The sequence below is a fragment of the Stigmatopora nigra genome, chromosome 2 (assembly GCF_051989575.1).
Source record: "Stigmatopora nigra isolate UIUO_SnigA chromosome 2, RoL_Snig_1.1, whole genome shotgun sequence".
NCBI classification, from domain to species: domain Eukaryota; kingdom Metazoa; phylum Chordata; class Actinopteri; order Syngnathiformes; family Syngnathidae; genus Stigmatopora; species Stigmatopora nigra.
This window is the reverse complement of record NC_135509.1, coordinates 3,631,205-3,650,277: the sequence shown is the minus strand read 5'-3', so window position 1 is coordinate 3,650,277 and position 19,073 is coordinate 3,631,205. Positions and strand designations below refer to the sequence as shown.

The following is a 19,073-nucleotide window of genomic DNA, read 5'->3' as shown; positions in this document are numbered from 1 at the left end:
AACTACAAGTAAAAATTGTTATTTAATTTGGCTTAATTTTAAGGTATCATTAAAAAACTGGGTGGAAATATTGTAACCATGTTATAAAAACACGACAGAATCCAAACCAAGGCTGTTCTCAAAAATCTGAATAGATTTTATTTCTCTTTTTTTTTTAATTCATATTTTTACAAATAACTTATCTGTTACAAAGAGTTTTCCCAGATAAAAACAGACACCTTTTACATATCAAAATTAGATTTTTCGCCATTTGATAAAAAAAAAACCCAATAAAGTTGCAAGTGAAGCTGAAATGTTTTTGTTTTAGAGTGTTTTGAAGAAAAAAAAAGTAGATAAAGATTTGGCATGAGGCACTTCAGAGAAAGGCTCTTGTTTATCTTGCCTGGATTTAAAATGATGTTATAAAATATTGAGTAAAAAGGTACAAATTGATGTTTTAATGAAACAAATATAAATCAATTTTATATTTTGAACAAGGGGCAAAAAAATAGAAAAACAAATTCTAATTTAAGTATAGAAGAAACTCCACCAAAAGTCACGTAGTGCTCATTTAAAGTTTCCCTCAAAGTAAAAATTCTGACCTTTTTTGAGGACACTTGACATAGTCACAATGAACCTCAGTACCGCAAAAAAAGGAAACATTTAAAAACAAAAAAACTAACAAATCTGACATTTTCCTTAACTAACGGAAGAGCATTGAAATGTGAAAACTAGACTGGAAATGTTGTCCCAAAAATAATCCAATTTTCCAGTTGTAAGATTTAAAAAAAAAGTCAGAAATCAATTGTAATTTCTTGCATTTATGTTATTCCAGGTGGAATAAAAAAAATATTTTGATATCCCACAGAACTGAATGTGGAACTTGTTGAAAACTGCAACTAAAAGCGAAGGGATGTGTCACTCATCAGTTTAACAAGAGGGAAACTAAACAAGTAATAAAGTCTATAAAGCTATACTTACAAGAAAAATACATGTGATTCATAGTGTGATGAAGGGAGATTCTAAAATTATGTACAGTAAAAAGGACTTTCTGTACACAAAGCATGCAATTTGTCATTATTTAATTGGAAAAAAAATAGATGGGGTAGAGGGGCATGATAGCAGTGATGCTGCAAGTTTCCCCTTAGACGTCCTTTCCAAACAGCAAACCGACTCTGGTAGTTTTCCCTTCAGATAAGAGAGCGGCATTTGTTTTAAACCCCTCAACAAGCCGCCGCCACCACAGAAAAAAGTCTGTTCAGCAAAAGGCACATGCAGCTGTGCTGTGTGCGTTTGATACTGCAAGAGGGCTTGTAATACTGAGAGTGGGAGCAGCTAGTTAAACCCCCCCTCCACTCGTGTAGGAAGGGGGATAGGGGGTTGAGCAGGGGGAAAAAGGACCCCACACAATGGGAGCGTCTAATGTGAGGTATAATCCAACTGTGCCTGCTTTAAGGAAAAAACACAAGCTGTAAACAGTATCCAGTCAAACCTTCAGGAGGACAGCGTTCTGATTCAAGCAGGCGGAGGGGGTAGGCGTGGCTTCTTTGGCTCAAAAGTCCCGTGGGAGATCACACTCTTCACAGCGGTTGAGGGCCGGGTGGTTGAAGAAGGTACAGCCGCTGCAGCTCCACTGCGTCCCCTCCTCTTCTTCCTGTACTGCCATGCTCTTGCTGTCTGTTGGGGACATGAAAACAGTTCTAGTGTCTAAATCCATAAATTCAAATCATATTTTCAGAAGCGGGACAATTTGTCTTAAATGCACCTGAGCGCAAATAAAACTATTGTATTTACAGTGTTCCCTCGCTACTTCGCGGTTCAGAGCTTTGCGTTTTTTGGGGGAATTTAAAAAAAAAAAATACAAATGATAGTACCTTATAGTGCGGAAAATACATTTCCCGCAGCACTGATTGGCCATGCAATGTCAAGCGGGTTATGCTCTCGTGTATAGACATGATAACTCAATGTAGGCTGATTGGACACTCTAAATTGCCCCTAGGTTTGAGTTTGAGTGTGAATGGTTGTTTGTCTCCTTGTGCACTGCGATTGGCTGGCCACCAATTAAGGGTGTCTCCCACTTCAGCTGGGATAGGTTCCAGCACCCCCCGTATTTTTAGTGTGGATCAAGCGGTTCAAAAAATGAGATGATTGTACTTTTCAATATTAAGCTCAACATAAAAAAAGACCTTAACAAAGCATTTACATAATGGAGTATTCTTACCTCTTTTTTGACAGAGATCAATTTCTTTGGTGAGGCATTCAATGTCGATTTGTAATAATCTGTTTTTGCATCGCAACTGCTTCATCTCCTCGATCTGAGACAAGCGGGACAAGAGCAGAAGGTTAGACTCTGTAATGTAGAGGTTTGAAGTTATTGTTGATCAACTTCTTCTGTGACAAATTCATGAACCACTAACTTACCACATCCCAATGGAGCTCTTTTAGTATTGTAACTACAACTCCACTGGGAGGAATTGGCTGTCAATCGTAATCTATCATGTAGCATCGGCCCTTCTGACTACCACAAACAACTCATTCTTGCACTACTTTCCCAAGGAAGTTGGACGAAATGTTTAGTCCAAGGACACACCAATGTGCATAAGCCAAAACTGGATTGGAAACAATGACTTTTGAATGAAGGACGACCCACTGAACTGTCTGCACTGCTGTTGTCAATTGCAGTTGTCTCATTTTAGATCTGACATTCTTATTCCCCCCTAAATCCATCATAACATAAATTGCTATTGTTCTCTATTGAAAAAACACAGAAATAGGCTTACAGAAGGAATTTGGTGGGCAGAGTTTGATCTCTCCAGTCGTCTCCTTGTCAGGTCATTCTCCATTTCATTGACCTCCTCTTTTAGCTTCTCTAGCTTCTTCTTCTTTAACTCCAGTTCATGCCAAAGTCTGTCCATTCGTGCCTTTTGATGGACCAACAATGCTGAGAAAAAGAAAAATAATTAATTTCCATATTGAATATTGAAATGGACAACAGCTAAAAACAGGCGGGGATCGCAAAATGACCTCAAAAGGATATAGTCCCAAGCACACACCATTTATCAATTATTTTGAGATTGAAATTGCTGTTTTTTGTTTTTCTTTTGCAAAAAACATGGTATGAAAGCCACTTTTCCACCATCCAGAAGCTCAAAGATTGAGAAAACCTAACTATGTAATGGCGCGACCAACATATATACGTTGAATAGGTTTCTATGCGGTAACTCAGAGTTGGACCAGCTGAATGAGTCAGAAGTAGCAACATGTCAAAAATTGAAAACGCGGCATACTTGTGGTGCACTGCCAACCTTATGTGGGAGATGGTGATTTGTTTTTCTTAGCTATGCATGTACCTCCTATGTGTACTTGATTAGAGTTAATATATATTTGTGTTTAATCTTCAATTGCTGCATTACTGATTTCCGGGTGACTTAAAACGCACCTCGTGTTAAAAAAAAAAAAGAGGGCAAAGTGCAGTCTCATCAGAAAAAAAGGAGTTTGTTGCACACTTCTAAAGGAAAATAAAGTTCAGAATCCCAACAAAAACTACTACGCAGACCTTTGTTGTTTCGAGCTGCAACACATATTTGTCCTATGAAAAGTACTTGCGTGTGTTGCATAGGTGGAAAAGTGTTGACGGATTGGGCAAAATTCCTGGCCAACTAAGTAGGTTATATATACGGTGTTAATAGTTTCAAGTCTTTGTGTCCTGGCAACCCTGAGGTGCAGTGCGCCAGTGGCTTATGATCTCTATACTTTTGCGTCGGCAGTGCCTCGTGTACATAAGATATAATACATTAATATTGCTGGTTGGGGAAGCCATGCGCTATAACACAGCTGGATTTCAGTATGAAGACCAAATACATTTGTTTACTTCTTTTTACTGATGTAAAAGAGCCCGTAATGTTTAACTTATTATGCAATAAGGTGGCAAAAGTTACCTTTGACATAATGTGACACATCTGAACCAACAGAATGGAAAGATTTTCTTTGTTTCTGTTTCAAGAGAGTGCCTATTTAAACACAATTGATTTTTGGCATAGATTTCAAAAAAATTCCTAAGTGGCAAATCAGAACATGACCTTTAAATATTTTTGGTATTTCAGTCAGTCTTCTTTTTCTACTTCCTAGGAAATCCAGCTCTGTACCAGTGAAACCAATACCAAACAAAATACAAAAAAACAGACGGATAGATTTGTTGTGTTTTGGTACTGGTCTTGCTAGTTCGGAAATTAGTAAATGCTGTATTTTTAGCAGAGCCTTGTCACATATACACTAGTTTGAAATCAATGGTAATTCACAGCTCTGGAGATGATTTTAATTCAAATGCACCATCATTAAAACAGGGTAAATATAACATGACAGTGACAAGTTTTTGAAGGAAATTCAGAGACCACAAAGCCGATGAGGGTCAGCAAAAGAGTCTCATTGTGAAGACCCTCCTATTGGGAGTGACGGTAATATAAGAATCACAGCCAGTGACTCACATGTAATTTAGTCAAAAGCCCAAATAAGGAAGAACTTGTGTGCTCCGACACGTTTGATTCACTATAGGATCTACTGTGCTCTGGCTGTTGTAACAAACATAGCAGCATCTAATGGTTACAACTAACACTAGAGTCATTCACAGGCACTCAACAAATAAGTCTCCTTTGCTTTTATCTGACTACCTTTAAAACTGACTGAACATTCGCAACAACTAATGCAACTAAGACAACTAATGCAACTAATGAGCTTCTTGGCAGGAACAGATGGAAAAACAATTCAGACTTGTCAGGGGTTTAAAAAAATTGCTACGTCTCTAAAAACAAACCTTTTATCCTTAAAACTAATGTGCATGTTGTATTAAAGAAAGTGTTCCGAAATACAGTGGAATAAAAGTTTTATTAACTGTGATTTAGAAAAAATTAAGGGGTTTACCTTGCGTGTATGCAGCATCATCAGAGCCCATGCTGAGTCTTCGAGGCTCGCTTGGTCTCTCCTTGTGTGGTGAAAGTGGGTCTGAAAGATGGAGGGGTTCTTGTTCGGGAAAATGATGGTCTGCCGCTAAAGTGAGGAGCCTGTTGGGCTCAAAGGTAGGAGACACAACCCCGGGGGACACTGCTGGGGGCTTGTTGGGAGACACAGTGATTTTGAATGTATATTTTGTGTTGGGCTGAGTCACCACCACCCGTGGCGAGGAAGCCGGATTTCCAACGCCCAGTGAAGTCCGGGATTTAGGCGGATGATGGTGGATATAAGCAGGTCCCATACTCACCTGGCCTCCAATGTTCCTTGCACCTGGAGGCCCCTGGAATGGAGAGTTAGCTGAGATGTAGACTGTGGGGGGGTTTCTACCTCCACCATCATCACTTGAGGAGGCATTTGCTGAAATGTAAAATTTGGGTTGTGAACGGGATCCGGCTGAGGCAATTAGAGTCTCCTCAGAAGGCGTGGTAGCAGCGGTAGGCGGGCTAGCAGAGCTGTAAACAGTGGGCTGGCTGCGACTCAGACCTGAGCCTCCAATTGAGAGGGGGTTGCTAGGGACAGTAGATACCCCAGTTGAGGAGGAGGAGCAAGAGGAAGGACAGGACGATGAGGTGGAGGACGAACGGGACCCACTGCCTGTACGAAGGACAGCTGTTGTTGTGGTGGAGTTGCTCCTCTGGGGAGATTCAAGTTTGATCTCAATCTGATTTTTCCGCGGGCCGGTAGAGATGTTCTGGATGTTGTACTGGCTGATAGCAGAGAGCGTGGTGGGCAAGACAGAAGATGAGGACGACGAAGTGGACGAGCAAGATGAGATCCCAGATGAAGATGCTTGACTTCCAGAGGGAAATATGCTGGGTGCTTGGGGATTTGTTGGGGAGCTGATTGGCATGTAGACATGAGATGTCTGGTGACCCTGGGAGTGATGCTGTGAGGTATGCGATGAAGGGGATTGCTGAAGCCCGGCCCAAGACCCAGACAAGGATGAGGGATGAGATATCTGATAGATTTGCTGCTGAGGCTGAGAGGTGGGGCTATATTGGGTCCTGCCTCCTTGCTGATGGTTCTGTCGAGTCGTACCACATTGGCTCACATGGGGCCTAATATAAATAGAGTTACCCTGTGGGCTGCTTAAACCTGACTGTGGCCCTCCATGTATGTGTAAAGAAGTAGGAGTGTTGCGGCCTGTCTGAGGAGCTAGAGTCACAGTAATGGGGTTGAAACGTGGTGTTTGTTGGAGACCCATGTTTGTTCCTTTGACACCCATAGGGTAGAGTCCAAGGTGTTGTGGAGGCTGTGGTTTGCGCGAAGGCTCCATTGCACCAAACACATTGAGAGTGGGTGCCCCCTCAACTGGAGCAGAATGATGGTCCTGCTGAAAGAAGTTACTGTTGGGTGCTTGGCCTCGCTGCAGGGGCCCTTCGCTCAGGCTGTGGGTCAGAGTTCGACTGCCGTTCATTCTCAAGCCGTCTCTCAATGGGGCCACATGCACATTCTGAGACTGCAGGCCCAAGTTCAGCTGGGTCATGTGATTACGGAGCCGGATAAAATTTGGGTTATCGGGAAATTTGATGTTTTCTTCTTCGCTGTACAAGTAGACTGGACTGACCTGGGACAAGTATTCGTAGCACGCGCCTAAATTGTTGTTATTCTGGGAGAGAGAGACAAAAAAAAAAACAAGATTAATTTTCATTCATTAAGTGAAAATTATTGGACATTTAACCTATAGTATAGTATCGTAGTAGTAAGTATATTATAATGGAAGTAAAGACAAAATAACAGAAAACATTTTTGTTGATGTAGCTTTAGTATTTTTTGTAGTTACTTCAATTTTTCTCAATGTGATTCTCCTGATTCTTCTGCAGGCAAAGGAAGATGCCGTGTGGTGTGTTTCATAGCCTTTGTTACAGGTATATGTACATATGTACAGGTACATAGTACAAGTGATGACATGGGCCATGACATACTGGCACATTTTGATAAAACACCTTTTTACCCCAAGCAAAAACAATGGAACCAAGTATAGCTTGGATGAAAGATTGGAAATCTGCCTACCTTCAAAACACACTGAGACACAACACCCTCTGGGACTTCAGGGAACTTCTGGCACAGGTCACGCAAAACCTGAATGTCAATATGGTGGCTTTCCTGGGCCATTCGTATGTTGCCAGGTCTGATTTGAGGGTTCTAGTTGGCGGATTGTTGCATTAGTTGTACCAGCGAAGACCCTTCATCTTGAACATATTCTGGCAAGAAAATGAAAGAAAAAAAGTAAAAATCATGAAAGAAAATGCAGATTTAATCTGTACCCATACTCTATCAAACAGAATGATAGAGACTCACAAAACATCACAGTTCATATCATATATAAACATACCTATACATATACATACAACATGATAGACAGTATGCAATTAAAATGGATATATATATATGTATAGGAAAATCATTGATCTTTTAATCTTTTATTTAAACTACACCAGAATTAGGGAAGGGAAGCAGTGATAAATTTAGGACATAATTAATGTATAGCACATACTGTACAAGACTGTTCTGATTCCACTCATCTCCAGAACAGAAAACCACATTTTATGTGCACAACGCAAATTGTTCCAAACTGTGCCCCTCGGTGCACACAAAATAAGGATCAACTTAGCTAGACAGCCTGCTCAGCTTTTAGTTGCCCGCATTTAAAAATCAACATTTGGCATGCCCATGTGAGCGTGCATGTGAACTCTACAAACATGTACTACTGGTGGTGAGGCGATGTGTGTACGTGTGTGTGTGTGTGTGCACAATCAAATATTCTTCAGTACCGCTGCTTGCAGCTGCCAAATGATGTGGAGCAGGAAACACAAAAGTTTCCCAGGTTTATGCAACAGTCAAGGGAAAATGGATATGGTAGGAGGTCCGAAAAACATGGATGAAAATCTCTTGGTCTCTATATGTACTCTGGCTACTTTGCTTCATCAGTTCATGGTTAAGCTCCATTCACATGGAAGATTTTGGCATTTGCAATTCCAGATCCTACATATTTTAAATTTGACATTAAGATTAAAATGACAGTCATTGTGAAAAATCTGATTGGCAAAAAAATTAAATAACTTGGCTTCAAACATAAGAACATGCACACTTAACAGAACAAGATGAGTGATTTTGGATCAAATCAAATTTTTTCATGGGCTGTAATCGGCTGAAAACACAAATTAGATTGTTTTTAATCTCTTATATTAAAACTAGTTTGCATGAAATGCATTGGTTTGAAAAAAAATAATGAATATTGTTATTTTAATATACTGCATTTACTCGCGTAGAAGCTGCTTTTGTCGGACAAAAATATGATGACTGAATCGAGGGAACAGTTTATATGCGCATAAAAACACGGTCATAAAAGCAAAGACCATGTATAACGCCTACCTAAACTTTGATTCCATTATTTTGGTGCTAAATTTTGCGCATTACACTTGCACAAATATGGTACTTTAATGGTAAGACAAGTTCCTAACTTATATGTTTGTTTTGCAAATTTGGACAACAAACAGTAATGTTCACTGCAAATGACATTCTCAAAATGTCAATGACATTCACAAAAAAAAAAGTACAAACTATAAATAGGCACTATAGAAAATAATGGTTTCAAATGAACTGGAAAAATAATTGTAACAAAATGTAAGTTATCACAATCAAATTGCTAATGAAACTATAAAATAAAAAATATATATAAGTTCAAGTTCTTGAATAAAATAACATCTAGGTTTTTTTCCCACATTTACAAGCACAGATGTACGGACAGGGATTCATGCTGGGAACTTTGTCCAGCTAAATTTAGACTTTGGGTGGCAGTTTCGTGCATCAACACCCTTGGTTAGCCAGTTAAACACAACACAATGCAATGGTTTGCCGTGGGGCACTTAGTATGTGACATGCCAAGTATGCCAGTCAAATCTTCACCCTTTGTTCCCTTATGAAAAGCACTTAAAATACGGCAACATGCTTTTCTCACAGAGACGACAAGACATTAGCAGAACTTCTGTCTTTGGGTCGATTCATTCAATAGGTTCACCCCACCACTTGTGTCATTCAGTCTTACCACAAACATTCATAAGGCTTTGAGGCACCCAATCAAATATGGATAAAAATGCGGTGACAGACTGTTACCCTTTAAAGAGCTTAGTAAGAGCACTATCTGACAAAGTATAATCTAAACCATCATATTATTGGAATAGCATCGATAATAATTCAGACTTGATATTAAGTCTGTGTGTATGGGGAAGTTGAGTGCCATTTTGGTTCAGATTCGTTCTACTGCGGTTACCTTTATATGCCTGGCTCAGGAGAAAACAAGCAGCCGGAAATGCTTCCTGCAGCTGCTTGGAGTATCATTTCAAACCTTGAGGCCAACCAAAAGAAAAAGAGGAGCCAAGTCATGTTATTTCTCTGAAGCTAAGATGCTATTGTGCATTTAGTCAGTTTCGAATTTGTTCATTCTACACTTGTCTTTTCCAGCGAATGGACACTTTTCATCTGTGATCAAGACAAACAACAGTTTCTTGATATGCAAAGTGATTTACAAGATAAAATCATGTGAATTAGGGCTTGGCTGAAATTTCATATTTTACAATATTCTATGAATATGGTCTGAAAATGTTCGATAATATTTGATGCTAATATAAATTGAGAAGCAAATCCTGTTTGTTCAGTTTCCGTATTGATTAAAATGATTTGCACCAAATTCAATCACCTGCCACCCAGTTCCTGGACTCAACTGATCTACTTTCTTAACTTTCTTGTTGTTTTCTTGTTGAATGAGCATCACTGCATAAAGTATCCCAATGCCATGCTCAATTCAAAATCTTACAAACTAATACTCTTGGAGTGAATACACACTGTAGACAGTTAATTGAATTTAGGTCACCAATGAAAAGCAGAACAGCCTTTCCTTGCACCACAATCTCAAAGAATATATACCTAACACACAAGCGCGTACCAATTGAATTGAGCGCAAACCATTCATGGCACTTGTCCATGACATGTTAGAATGTTATGATGTCAGCCAATGAACATGCCTAATAGTTTCACATAAAACACTTGAAAAAAAATCAAATCATCTGGGATTATATATCAATTTAAAATAAGTAAAACCTTGAGATACGAGTTTAATGCGTTCCGGGACCGAGTTCGTATGTCAATTCACTCGTATCTCAAATACATTTTTCCCCATGTCCTCCGACTACCAGTAGTAAAATTGTCCTCTGTAGAGGACATTTGTAAACTTAAATATCTTCCACGCAGTGCCTCCTATCGATTGTCATCATACACTTTCTTCTCACACCCTTCATTTCACGGGCTTGCTTAGAACCCATTGTTTTTTTTTTTTTTACCAAATTCAGCATCAATTAAAGCAACAACAAAAACACGTAAAAATTTCAAACTGTACCGCCGATGCTTTACGACTACAGTCATCTCTCACCACTTCACGGATTCAGTGGGTCACAGCAGTCAGGTATCGCAAACTGCTTATTTGGTTTATCATTTGCACAAGGCAAGGTGCTTCCATTTATAAAGGGCAAATTGGTGCAAAACATTTGCCAGTGTTGGATTATTTATGAAATACAAATTTTACCATGACCCATACAGGAGTTTCCATTGGCAATGATGAATGACAACAAACAAAGGGCATTTCAGGTCTACCACTTTGTCTACCACATCGTGACCATATATTTTCACAGTAGGACATAGAGCAAGGGAGTACGAGTGCCCGAGGCCCAACCCCTCACTAACTCTAGATCAAAGCCCTTCTCATGGTCAGTGAACACAACTTGTGAGATGAAAGACTGAAGGTGAGAAGGAAACGTTTGCAAGGAGATGAGAGACAACAGTGTCACAATTTAGCAACACTGTAACCAGCATGGTGACAAGAGTGCTTGCTGTTGGTATCGTATCAGGAATATAGTAATAAGTAAGATCGTGGTTGGAAAAACTGATTGTTATTTATTATAAATCTTAATATAGTGTAAAAAATCACAAACAATTAGGCTAACTTCATATTGGGTCCCAAAATAATGATCAAGTCTAATGTGATTTGATTTGATTAAATGGGCAGCCCTAATGCCAATGCATCTTCTAGTATATCAGGAGACTAGTGTTTTAGCAGACATGCTACAGACAAACTGGGACACCCGTCTCCTCTCAACCCCTAAAACTATTATGGAGGCTCAGGATGTCGTGTAAGCTCTGGAAACACTTTTGGAGCTATCAGTACTTGACTTTAGATTATAGAGCAGTGGGGATAAATTCAAACTAGGTCATTTTTTTAATATATCCTTTTACACACTTAAATCATATCATGTGAAATAGTGTCAGTAATAATGTTTATTCAATTCACTTGATGGTGAATCTTTAAATCTCATTATATTTGTATTATGACAATAAAAGCATTGAATTGACTTACCGCTGGCGTTTATAGAGGCTACTTATATATCTTTTACAATAGAAGAATATACAATACAACACAGAGGAAGCTTAATGCGTAAAAGCAAACTGGTATTTAAAAAACATTCTTATCAGAGGAAATGTTTGTCAGTGTGTCTGCTCTGCACTTGCAAGAAGACCCAAGATAAGGACTTATAACTGCAAACCTGTTTGCTGTCACTCTAGTTGTAGCAGTAGTACACAGGAAATGAAACATGAGAAGATTCTCATCATTTTAGAAAGAAAAAGAACTGTTTTGGGCTATTAAAGTTGTTTCTATTCTATTCTTATTTGAATGGCTAAAATAATACCAGTATTGATAGAATGTCCCCATGTCAGGTGGCCTCATCCTGGCGTTCCTGGGTTTTATTCATATATTTCTGCATTTAAAAAATCATGGGTGGCCCGACGAGTTTTTTCATGCACCATACGGTTTAATTTTTTTTCTTGAATTTCATTCATAGACATCAAAATAAATTTTGTTGGTTAGTGCATTGGCCTCACGGTGGTTCGAACCCATGTCGATCCACCCGGGTTTTCTCCAATATCATATTTTCTCGCATATCATATTAATGCCTCAGTGTATGAGCCACACCCAATTAATTGCTTTAAAATTGTTGAATTTTACAATTTCTCTCGAAATGATGCCCCGTGTTGCGAGTGGTTAATGCGTTGGCCTCACAGTGGGGTCCTGGGTTCAAATCCACGCCGGTCCACTTGCATGTTCTCCACAGTCATGTGTGGGTTTTCTCCGGGTACTCCGATTTCCTCCCACATTCGAAAGACATTAATGGTAGACTGATTTGACACTCTAAATTGCCTTTAGGTATACGAGTGAGCGTGAATGGTTATTTATCTCCTTGTGCCCTGCAATTGAGGGTGTTATCCCCCACCTCCGGCCCGAAGTCAGCTGGGTTGGGCTCCAGCACCCCCGTGACCCTAGTGGGGATAAAGTGGTGCAGAAAATTAGATGAAGAAAAAAATGTGTAAAAAAGCAGACTCCAAGGTGGCTTATCTACAGCTCTATTTGGTTTTCTGAAGGAGGCTGTGTATGCAAAATTGACAATTGACAAAAATCTAATCCTGAAAGACAAATTTGCATAAAAAAACAACAACAACCCCTATTCTTGTTTGCACAGCAAGTGCAACAAGTGTGTACTTTAAACACCGCGTTTAAATCTCATTGCATTGTCTCATGCATTGCAGTGGGAAGTTTATTCACATGTGACAAACATCATACAGTAGTGTGCAAACAACAGGTGATCTGCCTATCAAGACAACAGAATGAATTGTAATAGTGAATCAAGACTAATGAATTAAAAGGGACTTACTTTGTTTAAGGGCTTGTGAAATATCGGTTACTTGGTGCTGCAACGAATTCATAGTTTTAACCTTTCCATCCATTCAGACGGCTCGACTGAGCTCGATGGAAAAAGTATTCCAACATGGATCCTCGGGAAAGCGTGGCAATTTATATTTAAGTCTTAACATTTCAAAAGATGGAGGGAATTTTAGATTGTCTAGGTTCATCTCAGATCCAAAGCCACTCACCCAACAACAACAAAAAAAGTTACTTAGCTAACGCATCTAGCAAAAAAAGTAGTACCGCATTTTCGACACCTCCAAAAAAAAAAGTTTTCTTACTTTTCTGGGGTTTATCTAGACAAAAAAAAGAGGAATGCTTCATCAGGCTGAAAAAAATGCTGAGATGATGGGTTAATTTCACTCCAATTAGTATTATTATTACTGTAAATACTACAGTGGTGTGTAATAAGTTGTTGTGCCCTACTTACTTAGTTTCCTCTTCACCGCTCACAGCCGCTCCTTGTGCCGCCTTCGACACCCCCAAACGCCGGAGCTCCAGCGGGCCACGAAGCTGCCAAAGGAGAAGCCGAGGAAAAGTCCAACTAGTATCAGGCAGACGAAAAGCTAAGTTTGCACCGAGGCCCCGGGGCCTTAATGTGCCCTCGAAATAACGCCCAGGGGAGGCATAGCAAGCATCAGGCCTCCGCTTTTAGACAGACTCGGGAATACCTTTTTGACAGCTCTTCTTTCTCAGCCCCCCCTCCCTTCGACAGCCCTTTACTTTTCTCTTTTTCCTCACTTCCAGCAGATACGAATCAAAATACTGTCACACAATATGGCGGCTGTATAAGCAAGGTACTATCGCGAGAGGGCGACTTGTTTTTTCTCCTCCACTTTCCAAAAGTTGCGCTCATTGTGGGAGGAGACATTGACTCTGATCCACTAACTTTTCTGATGCTGAATAATGTCAATAAAGCGCACCCGTCAACGTTTAGAGATTTATTGTTTCCGTGCAATAAAGGTTGCTTGAATTAAAAAAAAAAACTATTCATCTTGTTATAGATGGGCATTTGTGAGACATTTTTATTGTAAAGAGATTTATCTGTGATAATATAGACGCCTACAGTATGTTATTCCTACAAATTATATTTTATCAAATGAACAATGTTCACTTATTTATTTTCTAACCTGCTTTTAAAACACATTATACGTGTAAAATGAAAATAAAAATGTAAATAAATGACAATAAAAAGCTTTCAATTCATCTGACTCATCCCATCTCATTTTCTGAACCACTTAATCCTTATTAGGGTCGCAGGGGGTGCTGGAGCCTATCCCAGATGACTTCAGGCCAATGGCAGGGGGACATGCTGAATTGGTGGCCAGCCAATAGCAGGACACAAGGAGACAAAAAAAAAACATTTACACTCATACTCATACCAAGGGGCAAGTTAGAGTGTCCAATCATGCATGTCTTTGGAATGTAGGAGGAAACCGTAGTACCCGGAGGAAACCCACGCAAAGTAACACATTTTACTCCAAAAATCATGAATATGGAGGTGAAAATTGGGAATCAGGGGGCTTCTTAGAGAGAAATTGTAAAATTCATCAATTTTAAGGCAAATTTAAGGGTTTATACGAGGAGGCCCTAATATGCGAAAAAAAATATGATACTCATTAATAGAAGCTCTTTCAGCCATGAAGTTAAGATTATAGTGTTTTAATTGAATGGTAAAAGCTACTGATCTTGCCTTCTAGTCTTCTAACTACACAACATAAGGTTGTGTATCAGCAAATGCTGCCATCGCTTATGCAGATGCTGCATTGGAATTAGTGGACCACAGGAAGAACATCCAGTGCCTAACAAATCACGTGAGTTGCTCTGCCAACCGCTGACAGGAAAGAAATAATAGGATCACTTTTCAAACAAATTCTTTTAGACGGCGTGGATACCATAGACAGGTGTCCCTTCTCAGTGTCCTCGGACAATTATTTATGTTTACCACGTCTCCTGCCAGTCCCATTCATTCTCACATGGCCTAAGTGAGTGAAACAACCGACGCTTGTGAGACCTCCAGTAAAATGATGGCACATTTGTTCCTCTATGAAGAGCATGGAAACACATGGCGTCTCGAGTGTCGCCGCAGTGCAGTGACTCACAAACACTCACACACATCGCTGCTATCTAGCACACGCCGTGACCCTTTGACTCAGCGGTTTCAAGCCCACGGAAGTGAAATCCCCTTCAGTGTGAATCAAAAAGCTAACAACACAGAATAAATAGTCTCTTATCCACAATGACAATGAAGTCTTTTGCACAGTTATTTAAAACACTGGCGCTGCTAGCCAAAAAAAAGGATGGGTCACGATTCACTATTGTATATATTAGGGATTCAAAGTCTTAGTTGTGTGACTAGGCCCAATCCATTCCTGTGATAGAACCAGCAACATTGTTAGGATGTACAGTAACCCCTCAAATATCGCAGTTTCAACTTTCACGGCTTCACTACATCGCCTTTTTTTCCGAGGTAAAAGGATACTAGGACTCAGCACTGAAGTAAAAATATAAATAATTAATCTTTTGATCTCTCTTTTATATATATATATATATATATATATATATATATATATATATATATATATATATATATATATATATATATATATATATATATATATATATATATATATATATATATATATATATATATATATATATATATATATATATATATATATATATATATATATATATATATATATATATATATATATATATATATATATATATATATAAAAAGCTCCAAGTTACGAAATCCTTAAATTAAAACTCGACACAGGTGGACAGACCTGGATTTGAACCCAGAACCCCAAAGCTGCGAGGCCAACCTGCTATCCACTTAAGGCGCCGAGCCACCATGTTTATTTCAAAATGAATTTAAAAAAAAATAAAAACAACGACATGAAAACTATCAATTTAAAAAAAAAAGTCATCTGTGATGAATTTCAAAGTTTGCTTTTAATCCTTTGTTATTCTTATGTTGCCTATGAGAAAGTGTAATAAAGGAAACTGAACAGGCCACAGCTATTCTTTAGAGTTACTTAACTCTCACACTGACAAAATGAACACAGACAGAAAATGACTCAGGTAAATTGATCCCAAATTCTGACATTCATCACTTTAAACGTCCATCCAATAGGATGTTTGTTTGCTTTAAGACCAGATGTGATATCTGATCGATGTATATGCCTGCAAATAAGAAATTTGATGGCAAACACGGGTGAAGATGTTATTTTGAAACTGGGGAGAGTAAATATGTATAATGTTTTGAGATATCCTCATCACATATTATATATAATTTGCCAATTCAATTTTAACCGGCTTCTTACTTTCAATTATGCCACGAGTTCCAGCTATGCAGAGGCAACCATTGGGTATACTATTCACTGTACAATTCTTGATCAATTCTTTTGTGAATAGTATTTGACAAAATATCAATCAATATCACCTAATTTTGTTTCATCATTTTGCAGGAATAAAGCAAAGTTCCATTGTTTGTATTTGTGGAATAAACAGAAGGCTTTGCTGTGCAATATTTTTACAAGGACCATGGCTGAAAGAGTTGATGAGGCAATTTGCATCTTGCACAATGAGAAACTGACACTCTTCTGTATAGACCACCACGAGTCTGTATGCCTCAGCTGCAAAAAGTCAGAAATCCACGCTGGCCACAAGTTTCGCCCGCTTGATAAAGTTGCGCAGGGCGACAGAAAAATAATCCACGAATCCCTGCAACTGGCACGGAAAAGACTGGAACATTTTATTGCAGTTAGAGACAACTGCATTGAACACGCGGCGTACATTAAGGTCCAAAGGGAGCGGATTGAGAGCAAAGTTAGGGAGGATTTTGAAGAGCTTAAATGCTTTCTATTAGTTGAGCAAGAACTCAAGTTGTTTGCTCTGAGGGAGGAGGAATGCACAAAGAGTAAGACGATAAGGGAAAAGATTGAGGCTGTCAACAGAGACATCGGCCTTCTCTCACAAGTGATTAAAAACACAGAGGAGCAGCTGACGTCTCACCACGCTTCCTTCGTGAAGAACTTCCAGACTACCATGACCAGAATCCAAGAGTTGCCCATAATGTCGGATCAGCTTCGGGGTGTTCTGCTGGATGAAGTCAAACACGTGGGCAACCTCAAATTCTCCACCTGGGAAAGAATGAAGGAAATTGCCCCATATAATCCTGTGATTCTCGACCCAAACACAGCCCGTCCAGAACTCAGTCTGTCTGAAGATTTGACTGGTGTGAGTTTGACAGAAGGACAACAGCGCCCAAAGAATCCAGAGAGGTTTAAGTGGAGCACTGTGCTCGGTTCAGCTTTGGCCACAGGAAGCCATGTTTGGGATGTTGAATTAGGGAACAACACACACTGGGTACTTGGTGTGATATGGGGGGACACTTGTCTGCAAGAGAGCACGCACACTTTGCTCATAGGATGTTGCAACGATAAATACCTGATCTTTGAAGGCCCGTATGGATCCTGGAATCCTCCCGTAAAACTGCAGAGAATCCGGGTTCACGTGGACACTAATGAAAGATTAGTTTCATTTTATGAATCTCTTACCAACACTGAATTGGGCACAAAGCAGAATCCTTCCAATTGGCCAGATTTGTCCGGTAACGCCAAAGCCTATCCTTACTTTTACACAACGGATATAAATCCTCTGAAAATAGTACAACTTCTACCGGGGATTAATGCTTGATGTAAGTGTAGATGTCGTTTTTGTTTTTATCCAAGAATTTAACTCTGATATCCTTTTGACATAGTATTTATACATATATATTGATCTCATTTCTGTACCGCTTTATTCCCATTAAGGTTACGGGGGGTGCTAGAGCCTATCCTAGCTGATTCCGGCCGGGCCGGGGGAGGGGGGCAACACCCTGAATTGGTGGCTAGCCAATCGCAGGACAAAAGGAGACAACCATTCATGCTCACACTCATCCTTAAGGTCAATTTAGAGTGTCCAATCAGCCTACCATGCATGTTTTTGTCATGTGGGAGAAAACCGTGCAACTTGCTGTGATTGAACAAACTAGAAATTAAAGTCTTTTTTACCTGAAAAGCCATGAAGGGAGAATTGGCCATCAGTTAGTGAATCCATTTGCATTCTGAAGCATGACAAAGAAACACAACATAAACATCTGAATGCATCAAATAGTATTTCAACAGTATGAAAGGAGAAGTATCAAGTCCTAAGAGATGTTTTTCTTTAAATGTTTTTTCTTTAATCACGATAGAGGATATAAAATAAATATACATGACTTTCTTTCTTATTTATCAGTCATTTGTACAGTGGAATCTGGAGAAATTCACAAAAGCAGCGCAATAAATGTGTTCTAATATGTTCTGTCCTCCTGTGGTGAGCTATTGCTGTTATATATAGAGAGAGAATTGCTATGGAAAGACGATACATAATTGACCATATAAATATTTAAAATGTGTTTTGGTGAGTGTAGAAGAGTGGCTGGTCGCACTCCTTGTAAAAAATTCTGCTGACTAAATTCATTTACATTTTACATCTCAGCATGCAAAAATGGAAAACTGGCCAAACAATGCTTTTAAATGTCTGACATCTATCCAACGCATTGCAAATGGAGTTGTACAAACCGTAGAGAGTGGACCGTGATAATTTCCACATCATTTGTACAGGAAAAAAAGGGCAGGCACCTCATGCAAATACTATCAAAATTGAGAAGGGAGATATTTATACAAGTGTGTTCTTGGGTATTTACAGTTTCTTATCTAAACTTGAAAACAAGAGGAGAAAAAAAACAGTTCAATTGACCACAAAATGTAAGTTGTCTTTCTAAATATGATCCAGTTCACAATTCATAAAGTAAATGGTAAACTGCTACATGATAACAAGAGGGAAAAATTGAATTGTATGGAATACAAGATAACTAATAATGGGTTACCAACAAAAAGGCACCGTCCACAAAGCTTAAATAAATTAAAAAAAACATTTTCGCTGTAGAATTTAATGTGTTAGATCTTGGCTCTATTGTAACTACTGTTGTAACAAATGTGGAATCTAACAGGTCCCTTTCTATAGCTACTGTATTAAGGCAGAGGAAAGTTTACAAAACAAACCCTAATCATAGATGGACACAATAAATATGATTGTATATGATCACATATGCATTTCTTTACAATAATTACAATTTATGTAGAGTGCACTTAGAAGGAGTGTACACATGTACTGTTTAGGACAAGTGCAGAGTTCTTGTAGTGGTGGAAATATACACCTTATTCATTAAAAAAACAAAACATCAGCATGATGAAAAGCT

General features: G+C 39.0%; 2 protein-coding genes across 7 annotated transcripts; one reads left to right on the top strand and one right to left on the bottom strand.

The window, feature by feature from the left end:
* Positions 1 to 113: 113 nt before the first annotated feature.
* Positions 114 to 15,645, bottom strand: tab2 (TGF-beta activated kinase 1 (MAP3K7) binding protein 2). 5 transcript variants are annotated; one of them, XM_077710921.1, is made up of 7 exons: positions 15,571 to 15,614; positions 13,209 to 13,291; positions 7,000 to 7,190; positions 4,897 to 6,595; positions 2,760 to 2,920; positions 2,201 to 2,294; positions 114 to 1,656 (listed from the first exon to the last, which is right to left on the bottom strand). In XM_077710921.1, exons 3-7 carry the CDS (start codon positions 7,099 to 7,101, stop codon positions 1,532 to 1,534), a joined length of 2,181 nt encoding a protein of 726 aa, XP_077567047.1. In that variant the 5' UTR covers positions 7,102 to 7,190; positions 13,209 to 13,291; positions 15,571 to 15,614; the 3' UTR covers positions 114 to 1,531. The 5 variants fall into 5 exon arrangements, with proteins under 5 accessions (XP_077567047.1, XP_077567044.1, XP_077567045.1 ...); XM_077710918.1 differs by lacking the exon at positions 15,571 to 15,614 and adding an exon at positions 9,260 to 9,334 and having other exon boundaries at positions 13,209 to 13,736; XM_077710919.1 differs by lacking the exon at positions 15,571 to 15,614 and adding an exon at positions 13,450 to 13,736 and having other exon boundaries at positions 13,209 to 13,322.
* Positions 15,646 to 15,789: 144 nt separating this feature from the next.
* On the top strand, positions 15,790 to 18,130 carry LOC144191635 (E3 ubiquitin-protein ligase TRIM35-like). Of its 2 annotated transcripts, none has more exons than XM_077710914.1 (2): positions 15,790 to 15,868; positions 16,255 to 18,130. In XM_077710914.1, the coding sequence occupies exon 2, from the start codon at positions 16,331 to 16,333 to the stop codon at positions 17,483 to 17,485; it is 1,155 nt and encodes a 384-aa protein (XP_077567040.1). In that variant the 5' UTR covers positions 15,790 to 15,868; positions 16,255 to 16,330; the 3' UTR covers positions 17,486 to 18,130. The 2 variants fall into 2 exon arrangements, with proteins under 2 accessions (XP_077567040.1, XP_077567039.1); XM_077710913.1 differs by lacking the exon at positions 15,790 to 15,868 and adding an exon at positions 15,959 to 16,155.
* Positions 18,131 to 19,073: the final 943 nt, after the last annotated feature.